The following is a 23940-nucleotide window of genomic DNA, read 5'->3' as shown; positions in this document are numbered from 1 at the left end:
CCAATTTTTCTATCCAAATCCCAATTTCCCTATACAGATCCCAATTTCCCTGCCCAGATCCCAATTTCCCTATCCAAATCCCAATTTCCCTATGCAGATCCCAATTTCCCTGCCCAATTCTCAATTTCTCAATCCAGATCCCAATTTTTCTATCCAAATCCCAATTTCCCTATCCAAATCCCAATTTCCCTATGCAGATCCCAATTTCCCTATACAGATCCCAATTTCCCTGCCCAAATCCCAATTTCCCAGCTCATATCCCAATTTCTCAATCCAGATCCCAATTTCTCTATGCAAATCCCAATTTCCCAATCCAGATCCTAATTTTTCTATCCAAATCCCAATTTCCCTGCCCAGATCTCAATTTCCCAGCCCAAATCCCAATTTCCCTGCCAAATCCTAATTTCCCATCTCATTTCTCCCAATCTCCCTGCTCCAGGTGGGATTTTTCCAACCCCACAGCGATCCCAACACCTCTGCGCTGGCACTGGCTAAAAAAAACATCGTAAAAATAAAATTATTTCTACAAAAAAATAATTAAAAAAAAAAAAAACAAAACCCAAACAAACAAAAACCTCCTCAAGGCTGTGGGGAGCAGTGAGCACCACAAACCCCCAGGATTCCTGCCTAAAATTCAAGCTTCCATGGATTTTTTTCTATTTAAAATTCCCGAGGGTCAGGGCATGTCACAGAACCTAATTAGCATCTTCCTCCCATCCTCCAATCTCACTTGGATTCTGCCTATATTTGTATTTTTTTCTAGGTTTTTTTTGTTAAATATATATATATATATACACATTTTTTTTTCTTACAAAAATAAATTTAGGCTTTTTTTTAATAATATTTTTTTTCTCCGTAGAAGTCTTTTTTTTTAAAGTTTTTTGACTTGTAAACATCTTGAATCTTGCTTTTTTTTAAATTAAGATAAAGTGAGCTCAAAGTACCCGTTCCATCGCAAAGTGCTAAGACTTCTTTGTTTTCTTTTTTTTTTTTTTTTATTATTTTTAAGCTTTTTTTTTTTGGAATTTTTTTATTGCTTTTTTTTGTTTTTCTGCATTAAATAAACATCCATCTCTTCCCCCAGCCCCGCCACTCACCCCACCCCCCAGCACACACTCCCCTCTCACTCCCTCTCCAAAATACATTCGGCCAAAACCTGCTCTTTGCTTTTTTCTTTTGAAAGTAAAAACACCAAAAAAAAGAAAAAAAAAAAAAAAAAAGGAAAAAAAACCCAAAATAACCAACAAAAAAATTAAAATAAAAGGAAGAGAATCTAAAAAGTGCTTTGAAAATAAAAGGGCTTAAAATCTCTCTGGTTTTTTACTCTTTTTTTTTTCTTTTTTTTTTTTTTTTTCTTTTTTTAGCATTTAAAAATGTGCATTTAGAAAACAGGTGACCAACTCAAAGGTGCCTTTTCCCCCCCGAGGGTCGGGACCCGCCTCTCCAGCCATAGAGCATCTCTAGATATATATTTATATATATTTTCTTTTCTTTTCTTTTTGGGAATGGGGCTGGGGGGGCTGCAAGCTGCTCCCCCTCCCCAAAGGCCTCCTGCTCCTTTAGGGTCACCCCACAGAACCTTTTTGCCAAAGGGATTTGGAGGCGTTTTTGGGGCTGCGCTGGGGAGGGAAAAATTCCCTGGGGGAGGAGGGAGAGGGGTGGGGGAAAATAAAAAATAAAAATTCCCTGGGGGGGGATTTGGGACCCCCCAGCCCCAAATTCTGCCGGCAGCGGGGGCTGGGCTGACTCAGGCACTTCCTGGGCACTGCGGGGTGGGGACGGAGTGGGGACATGGGGAGGGACAGGAGGGACACGGGGATGGACACGGGGATGGACACTGGATCCACAGCACGGCTGAGCCATCCCTGCTGTCCCATCCCGGTGTCCCCAGCCCTGCCCTGTCCCCATCTCCAGCGTCCCCAGCCCCGGGTGCCCGACACAAACCCTGCCGAACCTGCTGCCCTCTCTCTCTCACATGATTTTTTATTTTTTAGGCAATTTTTCCAGCAATTTCTCCCCACCCGGAGCCCTCGCTGCCCGACTGAGCCTCGCACTCAGGGGGGGCTGGGGGGGACAGACCCCAAATCCTGACCCCGATCTCCTGGGAAGGAGCCCCCGGCCCCCAAATCCCAAACCGCGCCCTGCCACAGCCCTTCCAACTCCTACCACTCCTTTTTTTTTTTTTCTATTTTTTCCTTTTTTTTTCTTAAATAGATCTCTCTCTGAAATAAGTTTTTTTTTCTTTTCTTTTTTTTTTTTTTAAACATGTGTTTGGACACAAAATAAAGCTTTGGATTTACATGGAAGCTCTTTTCCATGCGACAGAGCCACTTTCCATCCCCACCTCGTGCTTCCCTAGCGTCCTTGCCTTTCCAAGAAAAGGTCCTTGGCTATGAGGGATCCTCGGGGGAGAGCCCCGCTTACGATGGGAAGATTGGAAAACATTAATATAATATCTCTCTTTTTTTTTTTCTTTTTTTTGTCGCTTTTTTTTTTTTGCTTTTTCCTTAAAAAAAAGGGAGAGAAACATCTTTTAAAGAGAAAAATCGGAGGAAAAGTACTAACTAGATTTTGTGACTTGGTTTCATCGCTTGGGGTTGGTTTTACGGTTTGTTTTCTTTTTTTTTTTTTGTGTTTTTTTTTTGGTTTAGGAGAGTCCTTGCTCATTACCCTCATCCGACCCTCCTGCTACATTCAATCCCGGCGCTTCGTTATTGGAATTCTCCTCAAAGTGCTGCTGCTGCTCCTCGCTGCCCGCGGCCGCGTCCTCGGCCTCGGGGGCCGGGGCGCTCCCGTCCTCCGTGGGCGTGGGGGGCAAGGCCCCGCCGGCCTCCCTGACCCGCGGCTTGCGGCCCCTCCGCGACGGGATCCCGTTGCATCCATCTTTTTTAAGGTGCCTGTGCAGGTGGTCGGAGCGGACGAAAGTCTTGCAGCAGCTGTCGCACTGGTACGGCCGCAGCCCCGTGTGCACCCGCATGTGGTTCTTCAAGTCGTAGTTGTGGGCGAAGGCGGCGCCGCACTGCTGGCACAGGTAGGGCTTCTCCCCCGTGTGCTTCCGCATGTGCACCTTCAGCTTGTCCTGCCTGCGGGGACACACGGGCACGTCAGGGGCTGGGGGGCACGGAGGGGCAGGGGTGGGGGACGGGGTGGCAATGGGAGGGGGCTGGAGCGGCTGGTGTGGGGATGGGCATTGGAATGGGCACCTCCTGGTGTGGGGATGGGCATTGGAATGGGCAGTTCCTGGTGTGAGGATGGGCATTGGAATGGGCACCTCCTGGTGTGGGGATGGACATTGGCACAGGACTGACCAGCTCCTGGTGTGGGAATGGGCAGCAATACAGGGCTGGAATGGGGTTGGAACGGTGCTGAGCAGCTCCTGGTGTGGGGATGGGCACTGGAACGGGGCTGAGTAGCTCCTGGTGTGGGGATGGGCATTGGAATGGGCAGTTCCTGGTGTGAGGATGGGCATCAATACAGGGCTGGAACGGGGCTGGAATGGGGCTGAGCAGCTCTTGGTGTGGGGATGGATATTGGCACAGGACTGACCAGCTCCTGGTGTGGGGATGGGCACTGGAATGGGCACCTCCTGGTGTGGGGATGGGCATTGGAATGGGGAGCTCCTGGTGTGGGGCTGAGCATCACCCAGCGCAGGGTGTGATGGTAGGGTCACACACTGTCACATATGGGGGTCACACAGTGCCCCATATGGGGTCTGAGCAGGGTTATGGGGTCACATAGTGTCCCATATGGGGTGTGAGCAGGGTTATGGGGTCACATAGTGCCCCATATGGGGTCTGAGCAGGGTTATGGGGTCACATAGTGTCCCATATGGGGTGTGAGCAGGGTTATGGGGTCACATAGTGCCCCATATGGGGTCTGAGCAGGGTTATGGGGTCACACAGTGCCCCATATGGGGTCTGAGCAGGGTTATGGGGTCACACAGTGCCCTTCTATGGGGTCTGAGCAGGGTTATGGGGTCACACATTGCCCCATATGGGGTCTGAGCAGGGTTATGGGGTCACACATTGCCCCATATGGGGTCTGAGCAGGGTTATGGGGTCACACAGTGCCCCATATGGGGTCTGAGCAGGGTTATGGGGTCACACATTGCCCCATATGGGGTCTGAGCAGGGTTATGGGGTCACATAGTGTCCCATATGGGGTCTGAGCAGGGTTATGGGGTCACACATTGCCCCATATGGGGTCTGAGCAGGGTTATGGGGTCACATAGTGTCCCATATGGGGTCTGAGCAGGGTTATGGGGTCACACAGTGCCCCATATGGGGTCTGAGCAGGGTTATGGGGTCACACAGTGCCCCATATGGGGTCTGAGCAGGGTTATGGGGTCACACAGTGCCCCATATGGGGTCTGAGCAGGGTTATGGGGTCACACAGTGCCCTTCTATGGGGTCTGAGCAGGGTTATGGGGTCACACATTGCCCCATATGGGGTCTGGGCAGCGTTATGGGGTCACACATTGCCCCATATGGGGTCTGAGCATGGTTATGGGGTCACACAGTGCCCTTCTATGGGGTCTGGGCAGCGTTATGGGGTCACCCCCTGCCCAGCCAGGCTGATCACAGCTATGGGGTCACACGTGGCTCATTTGGGGCCAGGCAGGGCAGCCCCTCCTGCCCTCCCCAGCACCTCCCGACCCTTCCCAAGGGATCCACCCCATTCCTGCACGGATCACCCAGATCCCAGCCCTGAACCTTCTCCCTTTACCCACAGGATCCCAAAAACCCTAAAGCCCAGGAAAGGATCAAAGCCCCAAGGTCGTGTCCAGCTCTGAGTGACACACAAAGTGGCTTGTGAAATTAAAATTTATCATTTTATAACCTCCCCAGCTCTTTTTTTATGGGAGCTGCTCCTCCCCCTGTGACCGCAGAGGAACCAGGAAACGCCAGGGAGCAAAAATCCCTGAGCAGGGCCGGGCTGGGTGGGGAACAGCGGCTGGAGCAGCCCCGATCCTCCTGCCACACCCCAAACCCCCTCCCAGAGCCCTCCCATGGAACAGGGAAGGGACTTGATTCCAGCCGTGGATGGGGAAGGAGAGCAAAGGAATAGTAGGGAATAAATAATACGGAATAAATCATAGGGAATAAATCATAGGGAATAAATAACATGGAATAAATGGAGTTCAGGGCACGGGAAAAGCGATGCCAAGGACAGCTCCCTGTCCCTGTCCAGGCTTCCCAAAGCTGCTGTGGGAAGCAGCAGGAGGATGATGTATTTTGGCTGGAATCTGGTGGCTTGGAAAAGCAGCTTTTTTACAGGTGCCAGGCCCTCCTGGGAGCCAGCAGGGAGCAGACCAGAATCCCACAGAATGGGAGCAGGGTCCTGATCCTACAGAATGGGAGCAGGGTTCTCATCCCACAGAATGGGAGCAGGGTCCTCATCCCCAGGAATGGGAGCAGATCCTAATCCCACAGAATGAGCGCAGGCTCTTAATCCCACAGAATGGGAGCAGGGTCCTACAGAATGGGAGCAGATCCTAATGCCAAGGAACGGGAGCAGGATGGAAAAAGGATGAGGGGCACTGTTCTACCAACTCTCCCTCCCCACAAGTCCCTGCTGTGCCTCCCCTCATGTCAGTGCCAGCCGCTGCCAGGGACCTTGTGGCACTTCCAGGTCCTGCAGTGCCGTGGATGGTGCACGGGGGGGAGATGGCAGTGGGGTGGCTCTGGGGTGGCTGTGGGGTGGCCCTGGGGTCCCTATGGATGGCTGTGGGGTCGCTGTGGGATCAGCCCCGGCCCCGAGCAGGGAGGTGCCGCGTGGCAGGGCCGGGGGAGCGGGGAGGGAGGGCTGGCACCCTGCCCCTGCCATTATCTGCATTCCTCAGCTCTCCAACGTGGGCTGGGCGCGGCCGGGACCAGGGGAAGGGGCAGGACACGGCCTCGGCCCCTCGGGCTGCACCCCGGGGAGCTCACACGGAGCCCACTCGGGATGGAGCCCCCAGAGCACCAGGGGCTGGAAGGGCCGGGGGAAGTGACACAGTGGGAACATGTGGGCAGGCAGGGAGAGGGAAAAGGAGCAGGGAAAGGAAAGGAAAGGGAAAAGGAGCAGGGAAAGGGAAGGGAAAAAGAGCGGAAAAAAGGAAGGGAAAGGGAGCAGGGAAGGGTACGGAAAGGAGAGGGAGCAGGGAAAGGAAACGGAAAGGGAAGGGAGCAGGAAAAGGGAAGGCAAGGGAATGGGAAGGGAAAGGGAACAGGGAAAGGGAACAGAGAAAAGGAAGGGAGCAGGGAAAGGGAACAGGGAACAGGGAAAGGAGCAGACAGGGAAAAGGGAAGGCAGCAGGGAAAGGGAAAGGGAAGGCAGCAGCCCCAGGCCGTCAGCCCACAGCAGGCCCAGGCCTCTCCAGGCTGGGACCCCCGGGCCGGCCCAGCCCCGCAGAGCCGGGGAGAGGAGGCGGCGCCCGGGCACGGACTGGAGTGAACCGGAGCTGCCCAAACAATGTCCCCTTTCTTTGGTGCTGCCGTGGCCCAGGCAGGGAGCAGAGCAGCCCTGATTAGGAACGGGCCCGTGGCAAACGCCCCCGGGAGCTGCACCGGGGCTGCAGAGCTCGCTCTGCCAAGGACACGAGTGGGCTCCAACCTCCCTCCAACCCAGCCAGGGACACCTCAGCCATGCCATGAGCCATGCCCAAACCATGCCCCTGCTCCTGCCTCAATGGACAGACCAAGAGCTCCAGCTTGTTTCCCCCAAGTCAGGTTCCCAGCAGAGCTCAGCAAGTCAGGACAGCAGGATGGGGGCGGTGGCCATCGAGCCAGGCCCTTTGAGATAGCTCAGGTGTCACACCCCCAAAGTGCTCCCTGGAAAACTTTGGCCTCCAGCCCCAACTCACCAGTTAGGATGGAAATGAGTTGAGCAGAGAGATAAAATCACCCTGGGCTGGCTCCTGGAGTGAGGGGAGGGCTGGGTTTGGGTGCAGACCCCAGGTTTGTGTGCAGTCCCTGGATTTGGGTGCAGTCACTGAGTTTGTGTGCAGTCCCAGGTTTGTGTGCAGCCCCCAGATGTGTGTGCAGCCCCTGTTCCCAGCCGTACCTGGTGAATCTGACGTTGCAGATGTTGCACTCGTAGGGCTTCTCCCCGGTGTGGGTGCGGATGTGGCGCGGCAGCTTCCCGGCGCCCTGGATCACCTTCTCGCAGATGGGGCACTTCTGGAATGCTTTCGCCCTGATCTTTTTCTCCACCTTCTGCGACCAGGACGGGTACACGTCGCCCTCGCTGGAACTGCCGAAATATTTCAAGTAATAATCCATGACCCCGTCCTCGTCCTTGCGGTCGTCGTCGCCGAGCTGCTGCCGCCCCACCGAGTTGATCATCTGCTGGAGCAGGGCGCTGGCGGCCAGGTCATCCACCTCCCTGGCATCGTCCTCCGTCTCCGTGCCCGTGGGGATGAAGCTGGGCGAGTCCCCGGCCTCCTGCGGGTCCAGGGGGCCCCTGGGGGTGCCCCCCTCCTCCTCGGCCGGGGTGGCCAGGCCGCGGCTGCTGTAATGTCCGTTCTGGGAAGGGGAGAACATCCCGCCGCCCACCTGCTCCTCGTCCTCGCGCTCCAGCCACATGGCCGGGTTGCTGTCGGGGTCACAGTCACTTGCCTTTGGTCTTTCGGTTGGGGTGGCTTGCGAGTAGAAGTCCAGGCCGTTGCAGTTCGCCTCCTCCTCCTCCTCTTGGCCTCGGAAGTTCAGTCTCTGAAGGTCTCTCAACTCTGGGTTGGTCCACGGAAAGCTGCCTTGGTGGCCGTTCACGGGGTTGCTCTGGAAGAACTCCAGGTACTCTTTTGCTCTGAGATGGTTCCTCTGATCAATTTGATCTACTGTATCCATCTGGTCATTTTTGGCCAGAATCTTCCTCTCCAGGAGATCCGTGCAGACATCCCTGACGGCCGGGATCTCCAGCAGCGTGGCGGCGTTGAGGATGTCGTTGACGTTGGAAGTGCTGACGGTGAGGGTCGCGGTGTAGGCGAACTCCAGCAGCGCCGACAGCGCGTCCGCACTCACAAAGTCTATCTCATACACGTTCTGCTGGTCCACCACTAACCCTGAGGTGAAGAGCTTCTTGAAGTACTGGCTGCACGCCGCCAGGACGGAGCGGTGGGTGGGGAACTCCTGGCCTTCCACCAGGATGACCACGTCGCACAGCAGCCCGTTGTTCCTCTGCTCATTCAGGCTGCTGAGGATGTCGCTGCTGTGATCCGGGAACGGGATCCCTATGGGGCCGTCCACGCCACCCGCCATCTTCCAGGCTAAAGGCTGCGGGGAAGGAGGGCAAGGCCGTGAGTCAGAGCTCGGAGACATCGGGAGAATCCCCAGATTCCTCAGGGACGCACCTGGCAGGGTGTCCCCGTGCCTCTCCCATCGTCCTGCCCGGCCTGTGCTTACCTGGCGAGGAGGAGGAGGAGGAGGAGGAACAGAGGCCAGGTGCTCTCGAGTGAGAACAGCTGAATTAGCACGGATCCGGGCCAGAGCAGCAAGCCTTGGCAGGGAGCTGGCATCACCCAGCCAGGCAGCACCTGGAGCGGGCACAGCTGTGCCCAGCGTGGGGCTACGGCACCCTGAGCTCCCCAGTGCATCCCAGTCCTGCCCTGGGAGCATCTCCCAGCCCCATCCCTGCTGGAAGGTCCCCAGCTCGGCGATGTCAGCACTGGGACACCATTCCCGTCACTGATCCCTGGCTGCCGGCACCCCTGGAGGGGCTGGGCAGGGAATATCCCCTGGGAAGGGCAGGGAGAGGAGCCCCGGCCTCCCCACGCTGCTGCTGCAGGTGTTTGACAGAGCAGAGCTGATCCCTGGAGGCTGAGGCAGCTCCTGCTCCTTCCTGGGGCAGGAGACAGGAAAGGACACCGGGATCACCGAGTGCCAGCACCAAACCCAAATCCTGGACAGGCTCCAGCAGAAGCAGCAGCTCTTCCCAATGCCAAGGGTTTGTTTGGGACAAGATAAATAAATAAAGTCACTCCTGACACATCCACTTGACTCCAAAGGCTGGAAAAACCCAGCCTTTGCTGGGAAATGGGCACTGGGGCCTGACTGTGAGCCCGAGCAGTCCCTAATTCTCCCACAATCCCAGAAATTAAGAATAGCATTTCCCTCCTGTCCATCTCAAGCACAAATCCACACGCTCCTTGAAGCAGCGATTTGCTGGGAAATCAGTGTAACTCCCCCATCCCAAGCACTGGGATCAGCAGGAGCCAAGAAATCCACACACAAACCAGTGCAAAATTCACCCCAGCACAAGGCTGGAGTACCCGGGTTCCTGATTTCCAGCTGGGGAAACTGAGGCACGGCGGGACGTGGCCTGTCCCAGGCCATGGGGGGACGGATGAGTCAGGATGGAGCCAGAACAGCAATAATTATTCAGGAAGCAGCTCCCAGCCCCGGGTCCCAGCACGGAGCAGGAGCCCAGGTTGCACAACTCCGGCTTCCCCCACCCACCCCCGGCCTCCTCAGTAGTTTTCCATATTTACTTCTTTTTGAAACGTTTTGTTGAGCCCAGAAGATAAGTTTAACTTTGGCACCTTCCTGTTTCATACAGAGAAAAGGCAGGAGAAGGCAGGTCTGGGGCTGTGGAGAAGGGATCTGGAGCAATCCCTGGGTAACCAACAGCAGGAGGACACCAGGACTGAGCTCCCAGCAGGAATGGGATGGGGTGAGGAGGAGGAGGGAGGACCAGGGGGGCTGGATGGGCAGGGCAGGCACCAGCCCTGCCACCAACACCAAGCACCAAGGCCAGGTGGCCTCCTGAGACTCCTGGGATCGACTCCAGAGCCACCTCCTGAGCTCCTGGCTTTGACCTTTAAACCCTCATTTCATGGATTTTACATCAGGGAGGAAAGGGCTGTTTGGTGGCACCATTCCACACCAGACCTGGCTTCAGGGGTGACCTTGGGCAAGGTCACCCCATCCCAGGGGATCCCAGGACAAGGTCACCCCATCCCAGGGGATCCCAGGACAAGGTCACCCCAACCCAGCATCTCCAGGGATCCCAGGGGATCCCGAGCTGGGGCTCCAGGGAGGCTTTGCTGCCTCATCCCCACTTGTCCCACTCCCACCGGGGCAGCTCCAGAGCCCCCCAAAACCTGACTGGAGCAGATCCCACATCCCTGCCAGCCCCAAAGCCAGCTCTGGAGCTTCCCCCTCTCCCTCCTCTCTACCAGAGATGCTTTACAATTGTTTTCCTCCCAAACCCAGTGAGCTGGAGCTGCGTGCAGCGTTTGGAGGGTCCTGAGGGAGCTGTGTCTGTCCCCACACAGCCCAGCTCTGGGGAGCAGCCAGACAAGGTCCCCCCCCAGCCTGGGGCCGGGATAATCATCCCCACAGTGTGGGAATGGCTGCAGGGTCATGAGACTGCCCCTGGAGCCTGCTCCAACTCGGCCACCCCGCACACAACACGGCCTTTGTGTCCCACGGCCGCCGTGCCCGGGGCTGCTGGGGGCAAAGGGGGCGTCCTGAGCCCCCCAGGAATGGGCTCAGGGCCTGGGTGCTCCAGCCACAGCCAGAGACTGAGTCCCTGAAACATCCCCCAATTCCCTTTCCAACAGCTCCAATGGGAAATGGAGCGTTCCAGAGGATGGGTTTGGGGTTCTGGGAAAGGTGGGTGACTCAAAAGCTGCTCCAAGCACCCCAAATCCACTGTTTGCTCACGGCACCGGGGCTCAAGGCCACGATGGATGGGCAAAATCCACTTGGGAATGTGCTGAAGCCAGGTGACAGCGACAAAGGCCGCTGGCACAACCACAGCTCGTCCCTGCCCGGCGAGGCAAGGCCTGAATGGGCCACCAAGGGGGAGCCTCAACTCCTGACCTGCATTTCCCAGCAGCTCCATTCCCCCCCTGCCTCCCTGCCTGGGGTGCTCCAGGGCCCTGGGTGGCTCTGCAGGGCTCAGAGGTGCCACACTGCACCCCAAAAGGGGCACTGGGGGACAAGTTTGGGAATGGCCCAACTGAGAGGGGACTACTGAGGTGAACTACAGCCCGTGAGGAGGAGGAGGAGGGGTTGGAGCAGCAGCAGAGCCCTCCAGGGGATTCAGGAACATCACTGACAGCCTGGTGGGACTCCCTGCGCAGTCCCAGCCCTGCTCTGAGCCCCCTCAGAGCTTCCAAAACCCCAACACAGCAGAGCTGTGGCTGTTCCAGCTCCACAGGCCAGCCTGGCACACACAGGCAGGAAAAATGTCATTTTTTGGGTGCTGAAAGGTAGTAAGGGACGTTATCCACCTCCCTGAGCTGATGTTCCACATCCAGCTGATTCCCCATCGCCTTTGGACGCTGCTCCTCAACACTGAAATGGAATTCCTGAGGTTGGAAAAGCCCTGCAGGATCCCTGAGCCCCAGCTGTGTGTAATCCCCACCTTGTCCCCAGCCCAGAGCCACCTCCAGGGATGGGGACTCCCTGGGCAATGCCCAATCGTTCTCTCCATGCAGAAATCGTCCCCGTACCCACCCTGAGCCCGCCCTGGTGTCACTCCAGGCTGTTCCCTCTTGTCCTGCTGTCCCCTGGGAGCAGAACCTGACCCCTCCTGGCTGTGCCCCCAGCCAGGAGCTGTGCAGAGCCACAAGGTCACTCCTGAGCCTCCCCAGCTCCCTCAGATGTTTTCCAGACTCTTCCCAGCTCCATTCCCTTCCCTGGGCTCTCTCCAGCCCCTCTGTGTCCTTCTGACACAGCACCCCAGCTGTGACCTCAGCGCTGCCATTTTATTTTCCTTTTTTTAAACTCAATTTCTCACCTCTCTCCTCCCAGACCCCCCCAGCCCACGAGCAGCACCCAGGGCTCACTGAAACCCCTGAGCTTGTGCTTCCCTCAGCAGGATGTCACCCAATCCCTCTCCTCCAGGAGCTCTGGAATTTGACATTTACATTCAAATGAGGCGACCACATCAAGATGGGATCCCAACCAAAAGTGCTGACAAAACACCTCTTCAATTACCAGTTTTCCACAGAACCTCAGCGGTTGTTTTGCCTTTTCCCTTCACTTCTTGGCCTTAAAATTCAGAGGAAGCTGAGCAGTTTGGGAGGGCTGAGGAACAGCCAGGTGGAAGAGCTGGGTCACACCTGGGCAACAGGAACGGCCAACGCTCCCTACGCGCTCTAATCCGGAAAAGATCCCAAATCCCTTCCAAAGGCAGAGGTGCCGCCCTCGGCAGCGGCACAGGTGAGAACTTGAGCAACACCTGGCACCTGCTGGGGGCAGGAAGGGAGAATCAGCATCGCCCTTCCCATGCAGCACGAGGCAAAATGGCTTTGGGGAGTTCTGCAACGCACAGGGCAGCATTTCCTGGGGAGAGCTGAGCTCTGGGAGTGCCTGTGGGATGGAGAGGAACTCTGGACATGAGGATGGACAGGGCATGAGAGAATGGATCAAACTGACAGGGCAGGGTGAGAGGGATATTGGGGAGAACTGTGGCTGCCCCTGGAGCCCTGGCAGTGCCCAAGGCCAGGCTGGAGCACCCTGGGTCACTCCAGGATGTCCCTGCCCGTGGCAGGAACATTTCAGGGGCATCCAACCCAAACCATTCTGGAACTCGGGATACTCAAGGTGCCCAAGGATCCCAAGCTGCTCTGGGATTTCTTGCAGCACACACACACACGACTGAGGCAGGGCAGCTTCAGCAGCAGCACCAGGGGAGAATTATTAAAATAATGGTGATTTACACCAAAAAAACACCCCAGGGACTGCTGAAAATTGTTCTTTACATAAAAAACCACCCCAGGGGCTGCTGCCCAAGCCCAAACACGACCCCAGCGCTCCCTCACCACCCTGCACAAACAGGCATTTCCCCTAGAACAGCTCCCACCCCACAAGCACCCCACCCCAATGTTCACATTTAGGACAGCCCACCCCAGCGCCCCAGCTGTGCCAGCCTGGCGGTGCCAGCTCTGTGGCCAGGGCAGCAGAGGCAGAGCTGGGCTGGGAGCAGCCCAGGACAGGCCCCAGCAGGTCCCACCCTGCCCAGGATGCACCCGAAACTGCAGCGAGCCCCGGGACACACACACAGCTGGCACTGGGAGCTGGGAACGGCGATGGGGAGGGAAGGGGAAAGGGGAAGGATAAAGGGAAGAGAAGGTTCTGTCTGCTTGGGAAAAGTCACAATTCCAACCACTCCACCGGGCCACGGAAACTCAGCTGCTCCCAACAAGGAAATGTGCTGTCGGTGCCTTAGGGCCAAGCTATCCCAATTATTTGGACCTGGAGAACCAGCTGGGTGCTCCTGAGAGGAAGACCCTGAACATCAACAGAACTGCACTGTGGGGAAAATCGAGATTAAAAAACCCCTCAGCCTGCTTTTCTTTTAAAGAAAATTACATTTTCAATGGTGAAGTGGGAAGAAATCCTTGGTCTTGAGAAGGCAATGGAGTCATCAATGGCCAAGAGTGAATTCCAGCTTTCTTCTGTCCTGCTGGACACCCATCTGGGGTAACATGACCAAGATCATGCAGCTCCTGAAGTGAAGAGACTGGGGCAGAACCAGCGCCCTGCAAATGTCTGTGGCTGCTCTGGACAATCTGGCTCTGCTCCCCAAGCACGGGCATCCATCCCCTGCAGCCCCTCAACAGCGAGAAGCGACCACAGCTCTGGATTTGGGGTGTGAGCAATGAGCAATGAGACTGAAGCACACCAGGAGGACTCAGCTGGTTCCCAAAGAGGATCAGATCCCAGCCCTGACCAAACCCTGCTCCAGGGGCTCCTCAGAGGGGTTCACTGCTCTGCTCCTTCCCAAGATCAGAGCACCCCACTTCTTGTAGGTGCTCAGGATGCTGCAATGCCGCTGCAAGAGCTCTGGAGTGCCTGAAGGGGCTCCAAGGGAGAAGGGAGGGACGAGGAGGGACAGGACAAGGGGGAATGGATTCAAATAGAGGAGGTTGAGATGGGATGTTCCCCCTTCCCCCGGCACTCCAGGCCCAGGGAAGAAGCACCCAAAGCACTGCAGGAGCAGCCAGGAGAGGAGAATCCCACATCCTGCAGCTTCTGGCAGGAAGAGCAGCTGCTCCCACTCAAGTCTGGATGGGGCCCTGGGTCTGAACATCCCAGGAACTTCAATGGAATAAAGAGCCATGAAAGCAGGAACCATGGAGGGACCACCAAGGTGGGGCTGGAGGTCTGGGGTCCCTCATCAGCGACAGGGAGTTGTTGGGAATGCTGCTATGGAGCCACCAGGAAGAAAGGGAATTGTTCCTCTTGGTTTTCCCAAACTGCCTGAACTCCAATGGTTTTCACGTGCTGGGCCAGATGAGGCTGGACAAGCCAGGTGTGGAATTGCTCCAGAGGAAGGACAAATGTCACCAAGAACAGGCTCATCCCAAAGGCCTGGGCAAGACTCTGTTCCGAAAGACACAGCTCCCGAAGAGCTCCCAAAGCCACAGCTCCCTCCCCAAGGATTCACCTCCACAGCCCAGTGCCACATCCCACAGCTCCCAGGGATGGAACTGGGCTGGGATTTCCTTGCAGGGCCCAGCACAGCTCCTGGGAAACCTCAATCCCAGCCGCTGGCCAAAGGCAGGACGTGGATCCCGATGGACAACGGGGTGGCCAAACACCGGTGCTGCTCCAGAGCCTCCCCAGCTGCCACCCCCAGCCCTGACAGCACCAAACTCCTCTCATGTTGCAAGGTGAGCCTGAACTGGTTCCTCCACCCAGCCCTCCTTGCCAATTTTCTCCTTTGTCATCAGAGGCCGGATTTAATCCGGCAGGAATGTGCCTTTTAGCCCAGGGAGTCTCCCACCCCAGCTCTGGGTGTGAGGGGTATTTTGGGGTGAGCAGCTCCCCCATCCCCAGCACTAAAGTCCATGGCACCACCTCTGTGTGCTGGGATTGTCCCCAGCAGCACCAACAGGTCCCAGAATTCCCCTGCACGGAGACAAAACAAACCCCAAACTGCTGAGAGCTGCCCAAAGACCCCCAATCCCTGCTCCAAACCCAGCTCTGTTCCAGCACCTCCCAGGCCTCATCAACCCTCAGGCTAAGCTGAGTCCTCCTGAGCTCAGCCCAGAGCCCAGGAAGGCTGGATACCCTGGAACTCAAGGAAAATCAGTTTTGCTGCCCAAACAAACCCTTTTCACTGAGCCCCAGTGAGCCCACACTGCTGCAGCCCTGGCCCTCCAACAGGTTCTCTCCCACCTGTGGGAAAACTCCCTGATTTGGGAGATTCTGGACAACACCAGGCCGTGGCTGAGCCCGCCACAGTTCTCCAAAATACTTCACAAAGTCTCAGGAGTGTCAGGGAAAAAGGGGAAGAAGGGCACAAAGCACGAGGCTGTGTGTGCCCCAGTGCTGGCTGCAGGAGCTGCTCTCTCCCAGGAGTTCTTTTCCAACCCGGGAGCCTGCAGGCACCAGGATCCAGGCAGGAATAAGCAACTGCTCTCCAAAAGGCAGCGTGGGGCCCCTTTGCAAGGGAGCGATTGAGGACTCCAGGCTTTAACCCCCAGCACGGCCCAGCTGCTCCAGGCTGGAGGACAACCGGAGCAGGTCATGCTTGGACACCCCCTCCCCTTCAGCGGCCAGAGCCTGTCCCCACTCCAGCCAAAATCCTCCCAAAGTCACTCCAGTGTTTCCTTGAGAGAAACCAATCCCATCCACCCCTTCACCCCACATTTCCCCTCTCCTGTCACAGCTCTCGTGGCATCCTGAACGGAGAGAGCCATAAAAACTGCTCAAACCTCAAATCCCCATTCCCACAGGTGCCAGACAGAATTTACCCCTCACACATTCCCCAGCCTTGTCATCTCTCCTGACCCCTAAACAGAGAGCCCTAAAACTGCTCAAACCCCAAATCCCCCCCGTTCCCATTTGCTGCAGGAGCCCCCAGAGCTGTCCCCTGTCCCAGGACTGTCCCCCCACCACTCCTGACATTCCCAGCCCGAGGCTCTGGCATCAATCTAACTGCCTCAAATGACACCTCACAGACCTGCTGTTCTTTTCCACACCGGGAAGGTTGAGGGGGGGAAAAGAAAAGGCGAAATAAATAAAAGAATAAGGCTGGGGTTTGGCGAGAGAGCAGGGCAGGGCAGCCCCTTATGTAATTCCCAGTTTGTGGATTAACAGTCAGCTCGTCCCGCCATTCCCGGCTCAGGGCATGACGAGCAAAAGCGAATCCCTGGAGCAAGCAGGGCTCCATCAGGCACGGATCTCCCTCCTTCCTTCCTTCCTGCCCTGCTGGGGTGCACCAGGGAATGCTGATCCTGATCCCTCTCTGCTCTGCTCGTTGGGGCAGAGGCTCCGGGAGCTGCAACCTGTAGCTACAAGCCCACCTCCGGCACTTCCCAGCTCCAGCAAACAACGGGGAAAAATCTCATTCACTCACTGGTTCCCAGCGTGCTGGTGGGAAATGAGGAGGTGCATGAAGCAGGAAGGAAATGGGAGCAGGAGTGGAGGGAAGGGCGGGGAGGAGGGAGTTAAAACCCAGCGCTGGGAGCATCCTCTGGTGTGCAGAAACCAGGGACAGCGACAGGTGGGGAGAGGGGCACGGGCTCCAGGTGGGCACAGGGTGGGGAACAGGAGGAGAACGACCCCAAGTTTGTGCCCAGGAGGGTGCCAGCGTTCCAGGCAGTGGGAGCAGGAGGAGAACAACCCCAAGGGTGCTGGGATTTCATGCCCAGGAGGATGCCAGCATTCCAGCAGGTGGGCACAGGGTGGGGAACAGGAGAATGACCCGGAGTTTGTGCCCAGGAGGATGCCAGCGTTCCAGGCAGGTGGGCACAGGGTGGGGAACAGGAGGACAACAACCCCGAGGGTGTCAGGATTTCATGCCCAGGAGGACGCCAGCGTTCCAGGCAGGTGGGCACAGGGTGGGGAACAGGAGGACAACAACCCCGAGGGTGTCAGGATTTCATGCCCAGGAGGACGCCAGCGTTCCAGGCAGGTGGGCACAGGGTGGGGAACAGGAGGACAACAACCCCGAGGGTGTCAGGATTTCATGCCCAGGAGGACGCCAGCGTTCCAGCCGGCCAGGCCAGCGCTGGCAGGTCACATTCCCGGCTCTCTGGCCGCACATTTTTCCAGGGCTGGGCGATGCCAGGCTGCTGGGAAGCCGCTGCTTGCCAGGGGATCTGCGGCTCATCCCACCGCCGTGCCCTTGGCTCCCACCTGCAGCCCCGGGGCAGCTCGCAGCAGTCTCCAGTTTCTCGCACCTCGTGGCCCTAAGCCGAGCCCTTTGGTTCCCCTCAGTTCCCTTCAGTTCCCCTGCAGCACCTGCACCCGGGACACCCCCGGAGCCCCGCCGGGAGCCGGCCCGGCCGCGCCACCGGAGCCGGTGGGAAACTGAAACTGAGCGCAGGGAAGGCGATACGGGCACGAACAATCGGCCCCGGCTGCTCCGAGAGGATCCCAGCCCGGCCTGACCTCGTTTACTCCCGCTGACGTCCCGCACGGCTCCTCTGGGACGCTGCAGGCACAGGTACAGCGACGGACACGGCACCGCTGGGATCAAAGGGCCACGGGCTCGGGGATGAACGCTTCCCCCAGCCCAGACACTGCCTGTCTTCCTCCCTTTCCCTGAGTTCTGCTCCTCAAAAGGCTTTTAATTACAGACTGGGACCGGTCTGCTCGAATTTGAGGTTAAGGCTGGTTGAGAGTGTAGTTAAAGCAACTGTTTATTGCCTGGACTAGGAGAGATAAGGAGCAGGGTTCTAATTGTTCGCCACACAAGCTCGTCTTCCAAAAAACTCAGCATCCCGAGACGGGGAGAGAACCCTCAAGTGTCAGTTTAAATCAAGATTAAACTGCAGTTCTCAAGCATTTAGACTCTGTCCCAAACACACACGCGGGATTTTCAGGCGGGACACCTGCCTGGCACTCGATCCTGCAGCTCAACCCCAGCACTCGATCCCCAAACAGGGAGACAGGAGCACCCAAACCACCACAGAGCCTCGGTGGCAGCATAAATTTCACCCCTCATTTGCCTCCCGTGCCCACATCCAAATTCCCACGCTGGGAGAACAACTGGAATTTTTAATTCTGCTTCCAAAAGTCACCAAACACGAAGGGAGCCCGGCCGCCCTCACCGTGCCAAATTAATTCCACCCAGCTCCTCCACAGAGCAGAGCTCCTCATGAAGCCACAGCTAAAGATCTTCACCAGACCCACGGCCACGAGATGAAATACGAGTGAAAAACGATTAATAATTAAAAAAAAAAAAAAAAAAAAAGGCAGAGGAAGAGTTGCAGAGCAGCAAAGTGAGGAACTACTTTCATTCACCACCACGTTTATTAAGAGCTCCTGCCTTGCAAAACCCTCCCTGGAGTTACTGAAGCAATTAAGGCTTGGTGGAAAAATCCCACCATCTCACCCGTGTTTGGGTTGCGCCTCTTCACTCCCTCTTTCACCAGAACAAGCCTAAACAGGGGCCAGAATGAATATTAAACAAGAAAGGCTCCTCTCTAATAAACTCCTCAGTTTCTCTCGGTCTCTTTTATTTTTTTTTTAAAGTAGTTGAAATCCAACAACTCCAGCAAAACCATCAGAATTAAAGCCAGCCCAGCTCTTCCTGCTCAGCCTCCAGAAGAGCCCACACGCTCCAATTTCCAACCAGGACGGGCAGAATCCCTGAGAAATCACACAATTCCTTGAAAAACACCACCAGCAACCACCCCAAACACTTTTGGAAAGCGCCGCGATGACCTTTTAGCTCCGCTGCTACGCCGAGCACAACTTCAACCCTCATTAGGTTGTAAATTCTTCCAGGCAGAACCTTTCTCTCCCCGTGTCCATAAACCAGTTATTATATAAGTTATGGTTTCGATAGCCAGGACAAGCAACAGCCCTGGGAACACGGCTGCTCTTGAGCTGGGACGGCAGCAAACTCTCAGCACCGAGAGTCCTTGAGCCCACAGAAACTTTGGCTGCCCAAAGCCGTCCTGAGGGTCTGCAGGAGCTCAGGGAACACTGAGAGCCAGGCAGGGGCCGGGCAGTCACGTCGGCTGGGCTTGTACAACAGGAACTGTCGCTTTCAGCGGAGGAACATTGGGATTTACACGTTCTGGTGGTGCTGCCGGAGTCCCAGGGCTTTCCATGGAATCATGGAATAACCTCAGCTGGAAGGGACCCACAGGGATCACCCAGCCCAGCTGCTGGCCCTGCACAGACACCCCAATAATCCCACCCTGGGCATCCCTGGCAGTGCTGTCCAAACGCTCCTGGAGCTCTGGCAGCCTCGGGGCCTGGGGAATTCCCTGGGGAATCTGTCCAGCACCCCACCATGCTCTGGAAAAAGCACCTTTTCCTCATCTCCAACCTCAGCCTGTCCTGATACAGCTCCACAAACCAACTTTCCCCACACTCCTGGAACAACACGGCCAAGGAACCCTTTCCCTGGCAGCGCCCGGCTGCCAGCCCACGCTCCCAGCGGTGTGTCCGTGACTCTGTCCCGTCTCCAGCCCCACCAAGCCCCGCTCCGAGGGGAGCAGGGCAGGGACCTTTGCCTGTGTCACGGGGGCCTCAGCACGGCACGGCACGTTTGGGCACCTGACCGGAACCACCGTGCCCAAAGCCGAGCCCCGGGTGGGGGATGACGATGGGGAGGCAGCGCCGGCTGCCCGGGCACGCGGGGAATGTTTTGGCAGCTCCCAGGGATGCTGCCCCTCACCCGAGCCCTGGGCGCTGCGCAGTCCCGGGGGGGGAGAGGCTTATCCCGCCGGGCTCCTGCGGGCAGCAGCGCCCCAGCCCCGCGGGGGGATTATCACCGCGGCCCCCCCTGCCCGCAGCCGGCCGGGGGGAGATAAGGGACGCCCGAGGGGGGTAAAAACAACGCCGGGCGCGCAGGGCCGGAGCGGGGCGGGCAGGGCCGGGCCGGCGCCCCCCGGCCGCCAACGACCTTGGGGTGCGCGGGGACGGCGCGGCCCGACGCCCCCGCACGGGGCGGCCCCGGGGGACCCCACCCATGACCGGCCTCCCCCCCCGCCGGCCCGGGCCGCCCCCCCCGCGGGGCCCACAGGGAGCCTTGGCCGGGCGCCACGACCCCACCCCTTCCCCCGGGCGGGCGGGCGGGCGCCGCAATGGAGGCCGGGGGGAGGCGGGGGCGGGGGGCGCGGGGGGGAGGAGGGGGGGCGAGGTCCCTGCGGCCCCGCGGGGGCGGCGGGGCGGGCGGGGGTCGCGGCGGGACCGGGCCCGGGCGGGGGTCGCGGGCCCGGGCGGGGGGGCCGCGCAGGCCCCGCCGCGCCCGTCCCCGGCCACCCCGCGCGGCGCCCGCCATTGGGCCGGGCGGCGGCGGGCGGGGCGGGCGCGCTGGGCGGAGGGCGCGCCCCGATTGGCCCCGCCCGCTGCCCATCAACACGCCTCCCGCTCGCAGCGCTCGCGGGGGCCGCCGGGAAGCGCAGTCCACTCGCCTACCGGCACCTGCGGCGCGGCGCCGCCGAGGGACTACAACTCCCGGCAACCCCCGCGCCGCGCTCCCCCCCACTCCTCCCCGCTCCCAACCCTTCCCCCCCCCTCCGCGACCCCCCCAGCACGGCCCGGCCAAGTACAACGTATACGGAGGGGGTGCGGAGGGGGGGCAGCCCCCACCCCCCCCCCCCCCGCAACGGACCCAACCGACCCCTCCCCACCCCCCACTGCCCCCCACCACCCCCGGGGAGGGGGGGAAGGGTCAGGCCCGAACCACCCCCCCCCCCCGTCATGCGCGACCCCCCCCCCCCAAGCGCGCCCACCCCTCAGTTCCGTACCGGGCGGGGGCCGAGCGGTCCGGGCGAGCGGAGCGGGCCGCGCCGTGCCGAGGCGGGCGGGCCGGGCCGTGCGGGCGGGCGGAGCAGGCTCTGGCCGCCCCGCGGGAGCTGCTCGCCGAGGCCCGTATGCGGCTCCTTCCTGCTCCGGCCGGGGCCGCCCCGCTCTTAAAGGGGCCGCGCGCCGCCCCCCCGCCCGCCGCCCCCCCCGCGGGGCGCAGCCGCCTCTGGCCGGGGGGGGGCGCAGCGCGGGGGGGGCTCGGGGGGGGCGCGCGCGGGGGAGACCCCAGGGGGGACGCGGACCCCCCCCCCCTTCCAGCGCGGGACAGCGCGAGCGGGGACACGCGTGTCGCACCGTGTCACCTCCCACATGTGTTAGTGTCACACACACGGACCCCAGACCCACGCCTGTCGCACGGTGTCACCTCCCCCCGTGTGTCTGACGGACCCCAGACCCACGCGTGTCCCCCTGTCCCCGTCAGTGTCACACAGACCCCAGACCCACGTGTGTTGCACCGTGTCACCTCCCCCCCGGGGAGTGTCACACATACGGACCCCAGACCCACACATGTCACACGGTGTCACCTCCTCCCCACCAGTGTCACACAGACCCCAGACCCACGCGTGTCCCCCTGTCCCCGTCAGTGTCACACAGACCCCAGACCCACACTTGTCACACGGTGTCACCTCCTCCCCTCTGTGTCACACACACAGACCCCAGACTCACTCGTGTCCCCACTGTGCCACCTCCACGTCCCGTCTGGGTCACACTGGTGTGTCCCCCCAGACCCCCTCGTGTCATCCCCCGGGGCACCTTCACCGGCCCCGAACCCACTCGTGTCCCCACTCTGAGCCCCTTGGGGTCACCCTGCCCACCTGTCACCCCCTGGGGCCCCTCTGTGTCCCCCAAACCCGCGGGTGTCACCCCACGAGTGTCACCCCTCGGGCTCTCTGGGTCACCCTTTATGCTCCACACCCCCAAAGCCACTCGTGTCACCCCTCGTGTCACCTCCCCGTGCTCCTCTGGGTCACCCCACCCACGTGTCACCCCCTCCCCGCGCCCCCAGCCCCACGCGTGTCCCCACATGTCCCCTCCCTGTCCCCTCAGACCCACTCGGGTCCCCCCTCGGGCCCCTCCCCGCGTCACCCCACGCTGGTGTCGCCTCCCCACGCCCCCCGCCCCTCCATGTCCCTCCCCGGTCACCTCCCCGAGGCACCACGTGCCGCCCTCGCTGTCCCCAATGTCCCCGCAGCCCCTCCCCGCCACTCGTGTCCCCCCCGGCCGCTGGGGGACGGGGACACGGAGCCCAAGGTCACGGTGGGCTCGGAGCCAGCCCGGCAAGGACGGGAGCGGCGCGGGGGACACGGGGACACGGGGACACGGGGACACGGGGACACGGGCGTGCTGTCCCCACCCGGGCGGGGCCGGGCCACCCCCGGCTCGGCTCCCGCAATTCCAGCGCCGTCCCGGTCGCGGGGAACAGAGAAAAATCCGGGCGCGTTTGGAATTGTTGGACATTTGGGGTTTGGGTTCGTTAAAGGAAGAGAAAGCGAGAAAAGCAAAGCTGCGATCGACACCCCCCTTCCCCTTCCCCTTCCCCCCTCGGGGGTCGCGTTCCTCGCTGGGATTTCCGCTTTTCCCCCTTTTTTCCCTTAAATAACCCCGGCCCAGCTCCCCGCCCGCCCCTCGCCCTTCCCCCGCCCCCCGAGGGGGTTTTGGGGAGGTTTTGGGGAGGTTTTAGGGGGGTTTTGGGTCATTAACCCCAATGAGCAGCTGGGGAAACTGAGGCAGCACGGGGAAGCACGGCCGGGGGTGGGGACTGAGGGGGCCCTGAACCCCCAAACGGAGCGGGGGGAGGTTTTGGGGTGGGGTTTGGGGTGTGGGGCTGCACCCCCAGCCCGTCCCTGCCCCAGCAGCCCCAGCTCCCGGCTGCTTTCGCTTTCCCCCTGCACGCCCGGGGCACGCCCGGGGGGGGCCCCCAAAATATCAACCCCCAGAGTGCCCCCCCTGCACTGAGACCCCCCAAAATCAGCTGTGGATCCCCCCCAAAATCAGCTGTGGAACCCCCTATGTGAGTTTGGGGAGAGAACCCCAACTGCGCCCATTGTACCCCATAAACTGAACAGGGGTTGGGGATCTCCCCTTTGCCAGCCTCCCAAAATATGAACCCCAGAGTGCCCCCCCTGCACTGAGACCCCCCAAAATCAGCTATGGAACCCCCTATGTGAGGGTGTTTGGGGGGAGAGCCCCAATTCCCCCCATTGTACCCCATAAAATGAACAGGGGTTGGGGATCTCCCCTTTGCCAGCCTCCCAAAATATGAACCCCAGAGTGCCCCCCCTGCACTGAGACCCCCCAAAATCAGCTGTGGAACCCCGCCTCCAATGAGGGTGTTTGTGGGGAGAACCCCAACTCCCCACACTGTACCCCATAAAATGAACAGAGGTTGGGGATCTCCCCTTTGTCACCTCCAATTCCTCCCTGCACCCCTAAAATCCCGCTGTGGCACAGGGGCCGTGGTCACCCCCACACTGGGGACCCCCCTCCCCAAATCCCAGCTGGCACCACCAAAAGCTGGCACAGCTCCCAGGGGTGCAGTGAGTCCATCCCAGGGCACCCCAGAGCCCTGGGGGACCCCAAAACAGCAGGAAAAAACAAACCAGGACCCCCCAAAACAGCACCACGGGAGCCTGGAGTCAGGGACCACGGCGTGGGACCCCAAAAATGTCCCAAAATGAGCCTGGAATTAGGGATGGCACCATGGGAACCCCAAAAAATGTCCCAAAACGAGCATGGAATTAGAGATGCCACCATGGGAAACCCAAAAATGTCCCACATTGAGCCTGGAATTGGGGATTGCACCATGGGATCCCCCAAAAATGTCACAAAAGGAGCCTGGAATTAGAGATAGCACCACAAGATCCCCAAAAAATGTCCTCAGAAGGAGCCTGGAATTAGGGATGGGATCCCAAAAAACCTCCCAGAAGGAGCCTGGAATTAGGGATGTCACCATGCTGGTGTCACCCCAAGCCCCTGCATCATTCACAGCCCAAAACCTGCAAAATATTTTCCAATTTTGGGCCCAATTTGGGTTTTTTTTTCAGCTTCACCCAGCTCCTGCTCACCCCAAATATTTCCCACCCCTAAATATTTTTCACCCCCCAATTATTTCCAGCTGGATTTAGGTCCTCGGATCCCACATCCATCCCGTGCCGGGATGATTCCGGTGTCTGCGGCTCCCACTGGAGGCAGCAGTGGCCAGCACATGCCAGGGACAGCCAGCAGAGCTCCC

The 23940-nt window shown here is 59.1% G+C and overlaps 2 protein-coding genes across 2 annotated transcripts; one reads left to right on the top strand and one right to left on the bottom strand.

The window, feature by feature from the left end:
• Window positions 1–2613: 2613 nt before the first annotated feature.
• Window positions 2614–20712, bottom strand: ZBTB7A (zinc finger and BTB domain containing 7A). The gene is made up of 3 exons (XM_054291034.1): window positions 20651–20712; window positions 7045–8252; window positions 2614–3083 (listed from the first exon to the last, which is right to left on the bottom strand). Exons 2-3 carry the CDS (start codon window positions 8235–8237, stop codon window positions 2648–2650), a joined length of 1629 nt encoding a protein of 542 aa, XP_054147009.1. The 5' UTR covers window positions 8238–8252; window positions 20651–20712; the 3' UTR covers window positions 2614–2647.
• On the top strand, window positions 14066–22814 carry LOC128946894 (basic proline-rich protein-like). The gene is made up of 5 exons (XM_054290892.1): window positions 14066–14082; window positions 19367–20468; window positions 20627–21124; window positions 21756–22097; window positions 22800–22814. The coding sequence occupies exons 1-5, from the start codon at window positions 14066–14068 to the stop codon at window positions 22812–22814; spliced, it is 1974 nt and encodes a 657-aa protein (XP_054146867.1).
• Window positions 22815–23940: the final 1126 nt, after the last annotated feature.

This window comes from Melozone crissalis, unplaced genomic scaffold (genome assembly GCF_028551555.1).
Source record: "Melozone crissalis strain CALT ecotype California unplaced genomic scaffold, PUWL_Pcris_2 ptg000088l_1, whole genome shotgun sequence".
Lineage (NCBI taxonomy): Eukaryota > Metazoa > Chordata > Aves > Passeriformes > Passerellidae > Melozone > Melozone crissalis.
This window is presented reverse-complemented; position numbering and strand designations above follow the sequence as displayed.